At 37.1% G+C, this 12,639-nt stretch overlaps 1 protein-coding gene across 1 annotated transcript; it reads left to right on the forward strand.

Moving 5' to 3' along the window:
- Positions 1-9,042: 9,042 nt before the first annotated feature.
- Positions 9,043-9,672, forward strand: LOC142166532 (uncharacterized). Its single transcript, XM_075225918.1, has one exon. The coding sequence runs from the start codon at positions 9,043-9,045 to the stop codon at positions 9,670-9,672; it is 630 nt and encodes a 209-aa protein (XP_075082019.1).
- Positions 9,673-12,639: the final 2,967 nt, after the last annotated feature.

Raw genomic sequence — 12,639 nt, forward strand, 5'->3', positions numbered from 1 at the left:
TTGAATTTCTTATTGCACCTTAGTCTTGATTTGCCTATATGTGGTATATTGTGATATTTGTTTCTCCATGGTTATGGTCATGCACTTCGCATGTTTGTTGTTGATACACACGTATTTGTTGAGTATGAGCATTTAGGCTCGATAGGTATTTCCATGTGGATTGATGCGTTTGGATCAGGTTACACGCCATAGTAGGATTTATGTTGGGATATGATTCTTTTTGCTTATTCCATGTGTTTTAATTCTCCTTTTTGGGATGGAATCATAGTATTGTGCTTTTGTGGTTGTATCTATTGCAGTTGTTGCTTGTTTGGTGCGTGAATTGTGTCATATGTATTTTTAGGTGGCATTTGGTGTGCCATGTTGGTCGTGCAACTTGTACTGGGTGAGACAAGGTTGTTGGACCTTGAATTAGTGCAATCGGATTTGGATAAGGCATATTGGAAGAAGAATGTCATTAGTTAGCTCAGAATTTGGCAATGGTTCTTGTCGGAAGAGATAACTCCACGCCTTGTTGATTTGATGGGTGATTATGAGTTCTACATATTTTTTCATCACTAGCAGTGTTGTGAAGGCTTTGCATGAGGTTGTATTTGATATGATGTATATTACCGGTATCGAGTTTGGTAATGAGTAGCCATTGTGGTTGGAAGATGTTACTGTGAGTATATGAGCTATGCGGTACATCGTGTGGTTATATTCTTGGGGTATATTTATAGTTTGGTGCAGCTTGTGGGGATTGATACAGAGTATATGTGCAAGAATTGGATCTCAGAGGGAGTTCCAAAATATGGAACTTGGTTTTAAGGATTGTAAGATAAGGTCTAAGGAAGGATCCTGTCAGGATCGTGTCGATGGGCTTATATGGATTGTGGTGAAATGCGTTCACCCATGGGTATGTGTATGGTGAGCTTATACAGTGATTTGATGGCTTTGGAATGACTCTTGGCACATTCGAGGACGAACGTATGTTTAAGTGCGGGAGAATATAACGACCCAACTTGTTATCTTGAGCTTTAGAATTCCATTCGGAGGGTTGAGACTTTGAGTAGCTTCATATGATGTATTATGACTTGTGTGTAGAAGTTCAGTGTTGGTTTGGAAGAGTAATTCTTGTTTCGGAAGCTTTAAGATGGAAGAGTTGACCAAGGTTTGACTTTTGAGTAAACGGGCTTAGAATCAGAATTTGATGGTTTCAAAGGTTCGTATGGTGATTTTGGACTTGGGCATATGTTCGAATTTGAATTTGGAGTTCCTAGAAGGTTTTGGCTCCATTTGTCAAAAGTTAGTAATTTCAAGAATTGGAAAATTCATAAGTTTGACCAGGAGTTGACTTCGATATCATCGGACTCCTATTGTGGTTTTGAAACATTTGCTAGGTTCATTTATTTGATTGGAACTTGTGTTCAAACTTTGATTGTGATCCGGAATGTCTAAGCATGATTCGGACATGTTTGGTGAAGTTGAAATGTTTGAAAGTTAAGAGAATGATTTGATCTTTAATTCTTGGTTTTGATGTTATCGGTGGTGCTTCGAGCCTTTGGATAAGTTTGGAATAGGTATTTGGCCTAGTTGGTATGTTTGGCCTGGGTCCAGGCAGGCCCATGTGTGTTTCGGGATGGTTCCAGACCATTTGGGGAGTTGAGGGCACAGTTGGTTCTGGTGCATCACACCTGCGAATGAAGGTGGGCAAGTGCGACATCGCACTTGCGAGGTGCTCAACGCAGAAGTGCTTGTTTGTCCAGGATGGGTGGCCACAGAAGTGAAGACTTGGTCGCATCTATGAAAATGTATTTACAATAGATAGATCGCAGATGCGAGGTTTGGCTGGCTCAGGTGGTAGCACAAATGCGAATTTCTTGGTCGCACCTGCGGCACTGCCGATACGCCAAGTGCGAGCAGATGTGATGGGCATGTAATTATTGATGGATTGTTAGATATTTCATGCATATCTTCTCTATATGCAATGGTTGACATATTTTTTGATATCTCGTGCATATCTTCTCGATATGCAATGATTAACAGATTATTTAATATTTCATGCGTAACTTCTCTATATGCAATTGTTCACGGGTCATTTGGTGTTCAAATGCATATCCTCTCTATATGCGGACTATAGATGGGTTACGATACTTGTGCATATCTCATCTATATGTTGAGTTGTAGTAGTTTATAATACGAGGAAATATCATCTCTATATGCACCAATGATCTTACATGTACTTCATGCTTAGATTTTAGTATTGTGTTGTGCATATGTGTATGCTATTGAGCTACGTAGGCTAAGTAAAGTGAGCATCATATGACTTGAAAACCTCATCACTATTGTACCGAGGTTACTCTTGATACTTACTGAGTACATGGGGTCGGTTGTACTCATACTACACTTATGCACCTTGCTTGCAGATCTTGCAGCTGAGCTGCTATGAATGACTAAGATTAGAATTAAAGTTGTAGCTGCGATCCATATTCAAACTACCACTTGTTCATGGTAGTTTAGGACTTGTAATTTTGTTTATGTAAATTTCAAACATATTTAGTGTTTATTCTTTGTACCAAAGTTGTATTCTTAATCTTAGTCGTTTATGACTTGTACCACCAATCCTTGGGATATTATATGGAATTCATCCATCTTTTTTGTTAATTATTGATGATCTTACATTCGAGTTATGTTATATGTTGTTTGGCTTACCTAGCGGGTTGGAATAGGTACCATCACGACTTGGTGAGATTTTGGGTCGTGACAAACAAGGAAGGTGTTTGACTTTCAACATTATTTCTTTGATAATATTGGTGTGGATGTTAGTACATGGAGGTGGAGGTTACTTTAGCCTATCATGGAGAGGTTTTAGCGAATTGCTAAAGCCTAGGATGAAATCAGACGCATAATTAACACCGCCTCAAAATTTTTGAAGTTGGGTTTTGTCACGGCCCGATTCCCACCATAGGCCGTGATGACGCCCAACGTTGTTGTTCAGCAAGCCAACTGTAAGCCACCAACACAATTATACGTTCATAAAAGCTTTAAAATCAAGAATTCATTAAGGGGGTGGAATTAAGTCTAGAAATCATGTTAAAATACTTTTTTTCTTACTAAATCACATGTGTGAAATAAACATAAAGCGGAATGATGATAATATTAGGTACAACGATAATCATCTACTATAAATTCCTAAAATCCGGTGTGACAAAGTACATGATCATCTAGTAGAATATACAAAACCATTATAACTACTGTTTGGAATAAAATAGACAGAATAAAATAGACATAAGGGGAAAGAGACTCCGGGTGTTGCGGGTTTAAGCATGGAAAGCAGCTCACCACAAGGTCTCCAGCAAATGCAGTTACGCGCCAGAGTGACCACGTGAAGTACCTGTCTCAGTACCTGCACAATTAGTGCAGAAGTGTAGTATGAGTACGTAAATCAATGAGTACCCAGCAAGTATCTAGTCTAACCTCGAAGAAGTAGTGACGAGGGTTCGACATCGACACTTACTACTGCTCCAATAACAATGTACATAAAGTATAAAGGTATGAAACACAACAAGTAGCAACAAGACAAATAGATATCAATAATATGATTCTTAAGTAAGAATAAATACAAAATCATTAAATACCATAAACTGCCCTGAAGGAACAAGCTCAACCAATATCAAATACAAAATCAAATCTCAAGTCAGGAAAACTAATATGTACGTTGACTCCCTATCAAGTATTACGCATGAGTCTACCGAGGCGAGCGGTCCGATCCAATAAGAATAGTGTTATACAATACCGCTGAGGTGAATGGCCCGATCCCATAAGAATAATTCACAATACTACAGAGGCAAACGGACCAATACCATAATAATATCTCACAACACTTTCGAGGCGAATAGCCTGATAGCATAAGAATAATGAAACTCTCACTCGTGAAGATATGTGCGAGTCGAGAAGACACGGAACTACCGATCATCAAATATCCTACAAAATCTAAAGCAATAGGTTCGGTCAATACATAAATTCTAGTCTCAATCTCAGTTATAAGTTCAAGTAATCAAACAAACAAGTTTAATTCAAATAGTACAGTTAAGGCATGATGTAGGTCTAAGTCTACTCGGACATAAACATAAATCTAACTATGTACGGACTCTCGTCACCTCGTACGTACGTAGCACCCATAACAAATAGCACACAACAATTAAAATCCTACCGGGATAATTCCCTCTGCAAGATTAAGCAAGAGACTTACCTTACTTCCAAGCCCACTACATGGCTTTCAAACCACATTAGTCACCTCAAATCGATACCGAACAATACGAAACTAGTCAAAGGATGTAGAAACCAATCAATATATGCTCAAAGACTCATAATTTAACTATTAAAGTCAATTCCCAACTCTACTCAGAAAGTCAACAAAAGTCAACCCGAGGCCCACGTGTCCGGATTTTGAAACTTTTTGAAGATAAATGTTGCCCATGGCATTACGAATTCAAATATATAATTTATACCCCATTCCATAATCAATTTCATGGTCAAATCATATTTTTATCAAATTCTAGATTTTTTACTAAAATCCCAAAATTCTACTAATTTACATGTTAAAATCCACACATAATCCATGAATTTAACTCATAAGAGGTAGAAACCATTTACCTTATGATACTTGATGAAAATTCCCTTTCAAAGAGCTCCCAAATCGCCCAAGCCAAGAGAAAAATGGGTTAAATGAGCCTACATCACGTATTAAATCTGACATTCTGCCCAGGGATTATTCATCGCGATCGCGGAAGAAGCCTTGCGATCGCAAAGGCCAAACTGCCCCTTCCCTGAGATCTTTCATCGCGTTCGTGATGCCCAGGCCGCGTTCGTGATGCCCAGGTCGTGTTTGTAATGCACACGTTCCCCAACCCTCTGCGTTTGCGGTCAACCCAGTCGCGTTCACGAAGACTAATACATACGTTCCCCTGCAAATCCTCTTACGTGATCGCGACTTCCTCTATGCGATTGCACAGTCCAACGACCTTCCTGGCCAAAAACCACTAACACATCACATTCGCAGCCATAGCCTCGCAAACGCGAAGAACTGCATGGCCACACTCCGCGATCGCGATGACCACTTCGCGATTGTGTAGAATAAATTCCCCTTAGCCCCACATAGCTCTTCGCGATCGCGAGACCATCTCTACGATTGCGATTCACACCAGACACCAGTAAAATCTACCAACTTCAACCTTGTTCCGGGTAGTCTGAAACTCACCTAAGCCACCCAGGACCCCGTCGAAGTATACCAACAGGTCAATAAACATACTATGGATCGACTCGAAGTCTCAGAACACATAAAATAACATCAAAAACCAAGAATTGCACCTCAAAACCAAATTAATCAACTTCAAACTTCTTCCAACTAACTCCAAACGTGATAACTCAAACTTAGACAACTCGAAATGATGCCAAATATTACACACAAGTATGATATGACACAACGAACCTACTCCAAGGCTCGGAATGCCAAACGGGATCCGATAACACCAAAGTCTACTTCAAATTAAACTTAAAAAAAATCTAAAACCTTCGAGATGCCAACTTCCAACATAAGCCCTGAAACGCTCTCGGCCCACCCGAAACTCGATCCGAACATACGCCCAATTCCAAAATCACCATTCGAACCTATTGGACCCTCCAAATCTCGATTCCGAAGTTGTTTACTCAAAGTGTTGACTCAAGTCAAACTTGGCCACCTTAGGCCACTATCATGAAACTAAATATTCCGAATTCAACCCGAACCCTTCCAAAACCAACTAACTGACCCCGCAAGTTATAAAACTAGAAAAGCACATTCGTAAAGTCTTAAATAGAGGAACGGGGATCTAGAAAGGAAAATGATCGGTCTAGTCGTTACATGTTTTATCTAAAATTTAATTAGAAAAGTTGTCAGCAAATTATATGGATCTTTGAACAGGGATAAGGGTTTCTTACTGAATATTATGCCCAAGATATCAAATGTTGATTTGAAAAAAACTGCACTTAGTTTTTGATAAAACTACGCCATTTTCTCGAATAGCATTAAAAGAATTTCTCAAATGTTTAAAATATTGGTCTATGCTAGTAGAAAATACTAAAATATCATCAATATAAACAATAATAAATTTTGAAAAGGGATTAAAAATGTCATTCATAATCCTCTGAAATACAGAAGGAGCATTTTGCAAACTGAATGGCATTACATTCCATTCATATTACCCAGAAGGTACGATAAAAGCAGTTTTATACCGATATCTGGGATCAATCTGAATTTGCCCAAAATCCTGATTTTATATCAAATTTAGAGAAAATAGTAGCAGCATAAAGCCGCTAAAGCAAATCCTTTTTGTTTGGAATAGGATACCTAATCCAACGAAGGCCTTGTTCAAAGGTTTATAACTGAAGACTAAGCAAGGGACACCTTGCTCAATCTCCAAAATTTAATTTTCAATAAAAGGATTTTCACCCTTATGGAGGATTTTCATAGCACTAGTATTAAAGGCGGAACTCATGACCTTATACTGAATTCTATAAATAATGACTTCTAGAAGGGATCCAGTTTTGGTCTTATAATTGGTTGATTTCTACCATTCATAAGAGGGAATCATTAAAGTCTAGAAATCTAAAATCTCTAAGACATAGGAGCAGAGATTTATCTAGACCTTCTCTGAAAAGGGGTGTAGCTGCAATTTGAACTAAACCAAAATGGGGATAGTTGTATTTTTGTCTATATTTCTCTATAGACTTAGGGTTTTAAAGTCTAATGTCCTTACAATCTGACTCAAGAGGAATGGTTAGCTTGATGGTTGAAATGTGATAATCACTGGTTAAGAGCCATCTTGAACACTTGTAAATAATGGACTGAGAATGTTTAGGGATTTTCTAGTCATCAATTGATTGCTGCAAATCAAAAAAGCTAATCTCTTCTTTGAGATTAGAACTAGAGGAGGAGGAGGAAGAAGAAGAATATAGAGAAGGAAAGGAGTTTTTGGAAGAGGAAAAAAAGGGTGGAAGAATGCCATAGTTAGATATGCAAGTAACTAGTTGGAAAAAGTAAAATAATAACTTAAATTCCTCCTGTTCTTGGCTCAAGAGAGTATTAGGTTCCATAAGAAAAATATTCAAGTTCCTAACTTAATATTATGCAGAAAAGTCTGATCTAGAAGTTATAAATGGATACATGGTTTCTTTTATACATAATAGTCAAATCTGATCATTTTCTAAGAATTTTTTCTTATTAGATGACCCAAAGGTTATAAATATCCATCTGAAGCTTACTAATAATATTTGGCCAAGATTTTAATAACTGCTTCTGAGTGTATTTTTCTCAAAAGTACTTTTCAAAAAAAGTATTTTTGGAGACAAACTGCTTTTTTCTGCTTTTCCTCAAAAGCACTTTTTTTCTTCCAAAAAAATCACTTCAACTTTGGAAAAAAGTGCCCCTGAGATTGGAGAAGCTTGGTCAAACAGACTATAAGTACCTTTTTGGGACTGTTCAGTAATTTTACCTTAGCATAACAACTTACAGTGTACATTCGGAAGTGTATGTGTATATATATATTGAGAAAATTAGATAGGAAGAATATGAAGTAATGACCCAAAAGTCAGTTTATAAAGAAAACATCACATCAATGATCAAAATTTAAAACTTATGAAAGTTGCATATAAAATTGTGTCAAACAATTTCAAACATTCCCAAATAAAATAATGCGTTGTATGAAATTGAGATGGAACAAGCTCCTTCCAGTAACATTAGCCTCAGTTTGATGAGTCTGAAACTAAAGTAAGGAAAAAATAACTCGAAGAACAGTGGAGCCCTAAGATTAATCGTCTAGCTTATGCTGATGATACGATCATATTCTCATCCTCTGATGCTACCTCGTTGCAATTGGTGATGGAAGTCTTGTATGCATATGAGTGATGCATATATATGGCAGATTTGCTTCTAGTCAGTTGATTAACAAAAGCAAATCTGCCATATATATGCATCACTCAACCAGTGCACAGGTCGTGCACAAGGTGGAAAGGATCATTGAGATATCCACGAAGGAATTTCCATTCACGTACCTTGGTTGCCCAATCTTCTATTCCAGAAGAAGGATGGACTACTATCAAGGTCTCCTCAACAAGGTGTTGGACAAATTGCAAGCTGGAAAGGTAAACTTCTTTCGAGGTAGAGCTGTCTTGATCAAACATGTTCTTCAAAGCATGCCAATTCACCTCCTTTCAGCAGTAAATACTCCTACTTATGTGATCAAAATATTGTACAAGATATTTGCCCAGTTCTTCTGGTGTAATTCTATTGGTGGCTTGAGCAGACATTGGGCATCATGGAACACTTATATATGCCATGTGAGGAAGGGGGGTAGGATTTAGATCTCTCGATGATGTTTCAAAGGCTTTGTTTTGAAAACTGTGATGGAACTTTAGAACAAAACCTACTATGTGGAGTTCATTAATGTGTCAAAAATACTGCAAAAAACTCAATTCTATGGTGGTACCATGGAGGGCTGGATCACGTGTATGGAAGAAAATGAATTAATACAGGGATTTAGTTGAACACCAAATTGTGTGGCATACGAAAATGGGATCAGCTCTATTTCGGTTTGAAACTGGACAGGTTTGGGGGCATTGTATTTCATGACTCCACCTGATTTCTTTTGTGATGAAACAGTTCATAATGTTCATGATGTAATGCAAGATGGACAGTAGGATGAAGCCAAAATTAGAGAAATATTGCCAGAGGAATTTCCCAACCACTTACTTGAACACACTAAAGCACCAGTGATACATAATGTACTAGATAAGCCATTTTGGATGCTGGAATCTAGGGGAGATTTTAGTGTAAAATCAGCTTGGGAATATGTGAGAAGGAGGCAAGAACCATGCAATACTTATAATAAGATTTGGGTGAAAGGTTTACCATTTAAAATATCTTTCTTTATGTGGAAAGTATGGAGAAATAAGCTACCACTAGATGACTTTATCAGAAAATTGGGCTATTTGATGGCTTCTAGGTGTTGGTGTTGTACTAATCCGATGGAGGAAACAATGCAACACTTATTTTTCACGTCCTATGCTGCTAGAATAGTATGGTCGTATTTTCTGCCAAGTGCAGGAATTAGGATAGAGGAGCTTACATTTCACCAAGCTATAATCAAGTGTTGGAATGCTGATGTAATACCAAGAATACAGCCTATAATTCAGGAAATGCCACCCATTATTGTATGGGAGTTGCGGAAGAGAAGGAACAACTACAAATATGAAGATGGAGTAACTGTGAGTAGGGTCATTTACCAGGTATCTAATACACTCCAATCACTTGTCAAATTTAGGAAGCCTAGCCTACTTCACGTACCTCACAAATGGCCAGATTTAGTTACAATGATGGAACAATATCTTCCTAAGTTGAAGATTACTAAGGTTTTATGGGAGTTCCCAACAGCAGGATGGATTAAATTGAACACTGATGGGGTTTCTAGGGGCAACCCAGGGAGAAGTGTTATTGGCTTTGTTCTGAGGAATACAGAGGGAGATATGATGTATGTGTGTGGTAAAGAAATACCTGAAGGAACTAATACAGAAGCAGAAGCTAAGGCCATGGTTCAGGCTCTTAGATTTTGTATTGAACATGATATATCATTATTGATCTGCACACGGATTCTATGATAATGAAGAATGCAGTGGAAGGAGAGTGGTATGTTCCTTGGTCCGTGGCAAGAGAAGTGGAGGAGATCAAACAACTTATGTCAAGATGCAATGTTACAATAACCCATACTCTTAGAGAAGGCAACAAACTGGCAGATCATCTTGCTAACTATGCACTAGATATTGGTCCCATTGAGAGCACTTGCTTTGGTGAGATGGATTTCAAGGAAGGAGGATTGTGAATGATGATAAATCTCAATGTCCATACTTAAGAATAGGAATTGCAGGAGGTGAGGAAGAGAAGATCACAATGGGGAGGAGGTCCACTGGAAGTAACAGACTCGATCAACTTGATCAAATCCTTAGGAAGGAGGCCATGGGAAACAATGTTTATACTAACGTTGTTTTATGTTTTGCAGGAAAAGTTACTGTATCCATGCCTTACTATCTGATACAAGCTCAATGGGTGGTATTAGCACCCTGTGCTCATTCCCTTGAGGGCGTATCAGTAGTAAGCACAAGCATGGAATCGAGCTTGGAGACAATTCTTCAAAAGGAAATTCAGCAAATGCACAGTGTCAAATTAGCCGTCAACTATAAGAAACAGTTGCTGAATATCCAACCTGAGAAAGTGTTGTATATTTGCGTACTAGAATCAAGTATTACAACCATAACATCGATTTAGAGATACATCAGATGGCTACCCAGAATTTTGGCAAAGGAATTTGCACGACGTTATGGACTTTGGAAACAAATTAAAGGATCTATACAAGTACTGCGGACTATGATCTCAATACTTCCCACATATCTAACATCCAAAATTTGGTTTTGTATGAAATATTCATTGATCTATAGCTGGAGCTCACACGTAAATGGAACCAAACAGTACAACATCACCAGATCACATAGGAATTCAACAACGGGATTTCTTCTAGTCTCGGGAGATTCTGTCAGGTAGAGGAACAATACAGATACACATATGGTATTGAAACATTATATTAACAGGTTTGCCACTTGGGAATCAGGGGAACTCTGGAGAATACTAACATGGTACACGATGAAAGGGAAAATATGGACAAAGGATATCAACATGGGCAAGCGGGACTTATAAGAATGCCTACAACATTGTGCTCACTATGAAACAGTGGCAATATTGGACTACTCCTTTTGGGTTAGCAATGGACAATACGAATACTTAGGTGGACTACTGGACTCTAGACATCAGGAGGAAAGAGTAATGGTATGGGAATGGACTGGTAGATGCAAGGAGATGCAAGACATGAAGAGGAAAGGCAAGGCAATAGAGATTGCGATAAGACATTATACTCGATATGTGGATGACCAGAAGAGCTACAACTACAAAGATGATGCAGCTGGTATTTGGGAAAGGAACAGTATGGCTACACAACTGGTTACATTAGGATTGTATCTATTAGCGCACAGAGGAGATGGCCAAACATACAACAAAACAAGATTAAATAAGGGCATCAATTGCGAAGACTTAGCATGGCTAGTTTTTATAAGTTACTTTATTATATTACATTGTGTAATATCAGTATTGTGTACTACGCTCAACATTGATAATAGGGGCTATGTACTTGTCAAATTTTATTTCTTTCACTTTGTAAGACCCCTGACATTTGTTTTGTTCTTTCTTTTTGAGATATTTATATAAAAACTAGCCCTAGACACACTGTCTAGTGGATTACTAAAAATAAGTATCTCTATTATGCCCCGCAATATGGTAGGTCGATCAGAAATATCAATCTTGGAACATAGCAGCTCAACAGAGCTACTTGGAAGAGGTTTTATAAGCATGCCAGCTAGTTGCTCCTTCGACAAAACATGAGCAACCTGGGCAGGCATGAGCTATGTGCTTCAAGTATATTTAACCAACAAAGTGGGCAACAAAGGTAAAGGATTGTGCATTAGTTAAATGGTAGGTGGAGTGGTGGTCAGGACCCTTAAGTCATGGGTTTGATTCCAAGCCTCTACACAATAATCTTTTTTCAGTTTTTTTTTCCTTTTTACATTTCTTTTCGTTATTTAGTTTTAGTATTTACTTAAAAATATTTTTACATTTATAAGTATTTTCCAGTATAAATAAAATAATTTAATACTTATTATTAAATTGTGATTTTGAATTCATTAAAAGTAAAAAGAGAGAAGCCTTTTATGATTTTGCTAAAAAATCTATGAATATTTTAATAATTATTTCTTTTTGTGTTATCATCAATATGAAAATATTTTTTTCCTCTTTTTATTTTCAACATAGAATTATGAGTTTTATTTAATAATTAAAATTTCCCAAAAGAAATTTAATTTATATATACATTTTAAGCTATTGCTGGGAATTCTTTCATTTGTTAATATTTTTTCTTTCTGACTATATTTATCTTCTTCTGCTTTTTTCCACATTAGTTTGTTTCTTCTGAGTTGTTTTTTTTGCTTTCTTTTCTAATAATCTATCGTTGAACTTAACAATCATTGATCAAAACTTTAGATTTGAAGTGTCATAGTTAGTTATCCTATTACTGCTCACACGTACACTCTTTTATGGACCACCAATATCTAAATGAGCAATTACAAAATCCTTTTCTGATTATGAATTACTTCTCAAATTAACTAGGTATTTGTGTGATCCGCAATGGCTGCTGTTTTCTAAGACAATAATGAATTGTAAAATCTTTTAAGAAAATAAAGTAAGTATTACAAGCCTCTAATAATCTATCTAAATACTAGTTATATATTATAAGCCTCACACATTTTGTCATCCACCATGGCTTGGTAAGAGTGAGAATGTACCTAGAGTCTAGATTTTTTCAGTTGTATCTATTTAAACGAGAAAAGAATAAAGAAAGTTCCAAAGAGCAGAATGACTGTCCAACTCGAAAGAAAACTCCACATACAAATTACGACTAATATCCATAAATGTTTGTACCTCTATTTTGTCAAACTTAAATATTCTAACAGATCAACAAATGATGG

The sequence above is a fragment of the Nicotiana tabacum genome, chromosome 2 (genome assembly GCF_000715075.1).
Source record: "Nicotiana tabacum cultivar K326 chromosome 2, ASM71507v2, whole genome shotgun sequence".
NCBI lineage: Eukaryota > Viridiplantae > Streptophyta > Magnoliopsida > Solanales > Solanaceae > Nicotiana > Nicotiana tabacum.